At 35.7% G+C, this 5,719-nt stretch overlaps 1 protein-coding gene across 1 annotated transcript; it reads right to left on the bottom strand.

The window, feature by feature from the left end:
• Positions 1–1,938: 1,938 nt before the first annotated feature.
• Positions 1,939–4,641, bottom strand: LOC114302797 (uncharacterized). Its single transcript, XM_082875991.1, has 4 exons — positions 4,263–4,641; positions 3,958–4,193; positions 3,361–3,697; positions 1,939–2,702 (listed from the first exon to the last, which is right to left on the bottom strand). Exons 1-4 carry the CDS (start codon positions 4,639–4,641, stop codon positions 1,939–1,941), a joined length of 1,716 nt encoding a protein of 571 aa, XP_082732117.1.
• Positions 4,642–5,719: the final 1,078 nt, after the last annotated feature.

The following is a 5,719-nucleotide window of genomic DNA, read 5'->3' as shown; positions in this document are numbered from 1 at the left end:
GTTTTCTTTTGGTCCAATGTTAATAAGAAAAATTGCTTGAATATACTTTCTCACTTTGAGAATGGTGGATTCCATGTTAAGCACATATATAAATCAATTACCAGTCACATAACCCAACATATCCGTGTATAGCTTTTGGTTCGGCGTCACCGATTGACAATATCAAAGTTAAATGAATAGTTACTTAATTTATACAAGCCTCTCAGGTCAAAGGAAAATAAGTTCATTGTAATAGAATTACCTTTTAAACTGACAATGATCATTTTGTAGGTGTTCTCAAAACTGATCATGTTCAGTGCATGTACTTATTGCACTGCACTCACCTATTTGCCTAAGATCACTACCTCAATGATAGAGTTAATCATTCTATCATATAGCAGCAAAATAGGTGTAGGCCATAGTAGTGTGACACCTAATCAACACTCATAGCCTAGAACATTAATTGGGTCTACAAGGCACCGAAAAATCAGAGTTCCTAGCTTTTAGTTCATTAACCATTAGCATGTTTTTCTACAATGTTACCCAAGGGACCTTATGTTCACATCATATGTAACATTAAATATAACATTACCCAAAATAATAATATATAAAGTGCAAAAATAAAATGTCAAGCAATTTATTTAATTAGTCAATAAAGTCAACAAATTGGTTTTTGAGGGCACAAATGTTGACATTCTCCCATTTGCACTCAAAACCAATTACACATGTATTAATACCCATTATCTCCAAGTGCTTTTCAAAAACTTTCTGAGTTAAGGCTTTTGTGAAAGGATCTGTAACATTTTCAACTGATGCAATCTTTCCTATTGACATATCTTCTCTATGAATGATATTGCGTATCAAGTGAAATCTACGCTTAATGTGCTTTGTCCTTCGATGAGCCCTAGGCTCAATAGCATGTGCAGTAGTGTTAGTATTGTCACAATAAACAATCATAGGAGATTCAATTGTTGGGACAACACCTAGTTCTTGAATGAACTTACAAATCCAAACAGCTTCCTTTGCGGCTTCACTTACAGCCACATACTCTGCTTTAGTTGTAGAATCTGCAATAGTATCTTGCTTGCAACTTCTCCAACTTATTGCTCCCTTCCAAGTGTGAACACAAAACCATAAGTTGATTTTCTATTATCGATATCAAATTGAAAATCTGAATTGGTGTAACCTTAAACAACCAAATTTTCACTACCAAACACTAGAAAATAGTGTTGAGTCCTTTACAAATATTTCAAAATGTGTTTCACTACTGTCCAATGCTTTGAACTTGGATTGGATTGGTATCTACTCACAACGTTCACTATGTAACAAATGTCAGGCCTAGTACAAAGCATTTCACACATGAGACATCCCACTGTTGAAGCATAAGGAATATTTCTCATTTTCTCTCTCTCCTCTTGTGTTTTTTGGTGCCATTCCCTTAGAGATGAATTCCATGCCTAAAGGGTAGGAACTCTTTTTTGGAATCTTGCATGCTAAATCTTGCCAAGACTTTGTCAATATAATTTACTTGTGAGAAACTAAGTAATCTTTTCTTTCAGTCTCTAAACAATTTGATCCCGAGTATATAACTAGCTTCACCAAGGTCTTTCATTGCGAAGTGATTAAATAACCATACCTTGATTGATAACATTACTCCTACATCATTCCCAATGAGTAGTATGTCATCAACATAGAGAACCAAAAATACTTTGGCACTCCCACTGACCTTCTTGTAAACACAAGGTTCATCCATATTTTGCGAGAAATCAAATGATTTGATTGCCTCGTCAAAACAAATATTCCAACTCCGAGATGCTTGCTTGAGACCATAAATGGACTTCATTATTTTTCACACTTTATTTTCAGCACTAAAACCTTCTACTTGGTGCTTATAAATTTCTTCTTAAATATAGCCATTCAAAAGTGCGGCTTTTAACATCCATTTGCCAAATTTCAAAATCACAGTGTGCAGCAATTGACAAAAAGAATCCTTAAGGAATTTAGCATGGCTACTAGTGAAAAAGTTTCTTCATAATCAATACCAGCCTTTTGGTTATATCCTTTCGCCACTAGTATTGCTTTGTAGGTCTCTACCTTTCCATTGGGTCCTATTTTTCTTGTATATACCCATTTGCAACCTATGGGTTTAATACCTTCAGGTTTATCTACTAAAGTCCAAAACTTATTAGAACACATTGAGTCCATTTCAGATTCCATGGCTTTTTGCCAATGCCCAACATCTTTGTCATTAATTGCCTCTCCGTATGTAAATGGATCATCATCAGACAATTCTGATTCCATTTGATAAATCTCATTTAACAGAGATAACTTAATTGAAGGTCTAATGATCCTTTTACCACACCGAGGTTCTTGTGCAACAATTGGTTCAGTGGGCTTACTTATTTGTCCTTCACTTTGACTACTTGCCCCATCTATTGAAATATCAGTTACTTCTTCAAGAACAATTCTTGTTCTATTTTCATTGAAAATATAATCTACTTCTAAAAAAATAGCATTTCTGCTAACAATAATTTTTTGTTCTTTAGGATTATAAAAACAGTAACCAAATGTTGTCTTAGGATATCCAAGGAAAATGCATCTATCAGTTCTCAATTCCAGTTTATCAACATTTTGCTTTTTCACATGTGCTGGACAACCCGATATCCTAATATACTTTAGACTAGGCTTTTTCCTAATCCATAATTCATATGGAGTTTTAGGAACTGATTTAGTAGAAACTCTATAACAAATAAATAGCAGTTTCTAATGCAAATCCTCAAAAGGAAATTGGCAGTTTTGGCATGCTCATCATTGAACGAACCATATCTAATAAGGTTCTATTTCTTCTTTTTGCCACCCCATTATTTTGTGGTGTGCCCGTGGGGATTAATTAAGATAAGATACCATTCTCTTTTAAATAATTTCAAAAATCATCTAAAAGGTATTCTCCCCCACAATCTGATCAAAGAGCTTTGATGCTTTTTCCAAGTTGCTTTTCTACTTCACTACGAAATTCCTTAAACTTTTCAAAGGATTCAGACTTATGTTTCATTAGGTACAAATAACCATACCTAGAATAATCGTTGGTGAATGTAATGAAATAGTAAAAGCCACCTCTTGCCATGTGATTTATAAGACCGCAAACATCTGTGTGTATTAATCCCGAAGCTTCTGTGGCTCTAATTCCTTTTCCTAGAAATGGAATTTTAGACATTTTTCCTTGCAAGCAAGGCTCGCAAATTGGATAAGGCTCAATTTTCAAAAAATGTAAAGGCCCATCCTTGACCAATCTATTTAGATGTTCTAAATTCATATGACGAAGTTGCAAGTGCCTCATGTAAGTTTGATTAACATCTCTTTTTCTTTTAAGGGGTAACATACCAGTGGATATAACATTCTCAACACAATCAACATAGTTATCAATAGGACTAATAATGCAAAGACCATCTATTAAATTGCCAGAAACCACAAATTTATTATTGTGCTTAATAACAACTTTTGAAGAAAAGGAAAAGCAATATCCCAACGAAATTAACTTTGAAACAGAAATTAAATTTCTACGAATGTCTGCCACAAATAGACAATCTTCTAAAACTAGAGTCCTATTAAATGATAATTCTAAATAAAAAATTCCTATGGAAACTGCAACAACTGTGGCATTTGTGCCCAACTTTATTAGCATCTCCCCTTCATTAAGCCTTCTGGTCTCCTTGAACCCCTGCAACATATTGCAAATATGTGAGGTCACACCAGAGTCTACACACCAAGCATCAGGAGGACCAATCAATAAATTGGTTTCAAGCTTCAAAAACAAACAGATTTAACATACCTTTTGAAGGTTTGTCCTTTTTTAGTGTTGCCAAATAATGACGGCAGTTTCTCTTCCAATGGCCAGGCTTTCTGCAATGGAAATAATTTCCTTTACTTTTCCTTTTATCTATGCCCCTTTTAAAAAAACCTAGTGTTTTTCCAGAGAACTTGGAGCCCATTAAGATTATTCTTGCCCTTAGGCTTGAATTTTCTAGGACCTTCCTTCACACCCATCATCACAGTGGGTTCGCTCTTTTTAATAAGATCATTTGCTGCTTGCAACATAATGAGTAGCTCTGATGGTGCAACAATCATCTTATTCATATTGTAATTCAAAATAAACTGATTATAAGAATATGGTAAAGATAAAATTATCGCATCAATTTTAATTTCACCATCAATATCTGCACCCAAAGTTTCCAGTATGTTAATCAAAGATATCATTTTCAGAACATGTTTCGATACTGGAGTACCTTCCACCATTTTGGTGGACATCAAACCTTTCATGGCTGTTTGGCGTGCACTTCTGCTTTGTTCTCCAAACATTTCTTTCAAGTTAACCATTATGTCTTTTGCAGTAGGAACACCCTCATCCTGCTTTTGCAACACATTAGTCATTGAGGCCAATATGTAGCATTTTGCAACATCATCTGCCTCATGCCACTTCCTAGCAGCCTCACGTTGTTCATTAGTGGCATCCACCTCAAGAAGCACAGGTGGATCAGTGGTTAGGACATGGTTCAATTTTTCAGCAGTGAGGACAATTGTTAAATTTCTCTTCCAATCCACATAGTTTGATCCAATCAAACGATTATCATCGAGAATTTTGGACAAAGGATTAAAATTGGTCATTTTGAATTGCATGTGTTAAAAATAAATAAATAAAAACATGTGTCAAAAGAATATAAGTATTGCATTGTATATAGATCCATAGGATGCGGGATTTTGAATCTACTATGGTAATGCTCACTAGAATTATTATTCAAACAATCATAAACAATTTATAACCCCACAAATATAACACTTATATTTAAACCATTCATAGTGAGCCTTGGGAAACCAATCCTGCATGCACAAAAATTTCTTTTGAAATAAACGAGCATACCTTAAATGAGTGGGTAGCTACAACCCATCATAATATCATCTCATGTTATCATTTTTCTTTTTCTTTTAGAAAAATTAAATTGATTTATGACTCCCAAATTTTCTTTTGGCCTCCAAATTAACTCATATGACACCTTTTGGTTACCATATAGTATTTGTCTAAGTGCAAACCATTGTTTAGATACATAGCGTGAACATGTAAGATTATGCCTTCATTTTAGCCGACACTCCCACTAGTCACACTTACACTTTTCACAAAATAAATAAAACAAACTAATTAATTAAAACCTAACCGACCTTTTTGGTATCATTTGAATCTCAATTAATCATAATTTCTATTTACCAACTATAGCGATCCCGGTTGCCCCTTTACTGTTCTGTTGTATTCCGGACTCGGTTCCGTGAAGTTGGTAGTTGTATCTATCTTGTTGTCGTCCTTTAATTCCACTTGATTGAGTTTTAGGATGTTTTGGGCGGGGCTGTTACAGGTTGGTTAGGCCTTGGTTTCAATTCCTTGTTGCCTGTTTTTAGACGGTCCGCTCGAGCGGGTCTTCTTGCGCTCGAGCGGGGATTGCACAGCTCCAGTATTTCGTGTTCCTGCAAAACTTCTGCAGGTGTGATTTCTATGCTCGAGCGGGTTTCTTTACGCTCGAGCGGTGTCGCTCGAGCGGTGTCGCTCGAGCGGGTCCATTGACGCTCGAGCGGGTAGTACTTTCTGGGTATAAGTTCTGGGAGGGGGAAATCTACGCTCGAGCGGACTGGTTTTCGCGCTCGAGCGGATGTGCTTTATTCTTGTGTCTTGGCGCTCGAGCGGGTCCTTTTGCGC

The sequence above is a fragment of the Camellia sinensis genome, chromosome 6, assembly GCF_055761805.1.
Source record: "Camellia sinensis isolate YWXY chromosome 6, ASM5576180v1, whole genome shotgun sequence".
NCBI classification, from domain to species: domain Eukaryota; kingdom Viridiplantae; phylum Streptophyta; class Magnoliopsida; order Ericales; family Theaceae; genus Camellia; species Camellia sinensis.
This window is presented reverse-complemented; position numbering and strand designations above follow the sequence as displayed.

What these genes read in the sequence shown, in the direction of transcription:
- LOC114302797 (XM_082875991.1), bottom strand. Translation starts at nt 4,641, where the DNA reads ATGACCAATTTTAATCCTTTGTCCAAAATTCTCGATGATAATCGTTTG. An exon ending in ATAATCTTAATGGGCTCCAA is followed by an intron (nt 3,698 to 3,957) that starts GTTCTCTGGAAA and finishes AATATGTTGCAG; the next exon opens with GGGTTCAAGGAGACCAGAAG. An exon ending in TGAGAATGTTATATCCACTG is followed by an intron (nt 2,703 to 3,360) that starts GTATGTTACCCC and finishes CTACTAAATCAG; the next exon opens with TTCCTAAAACTCCATATGAA.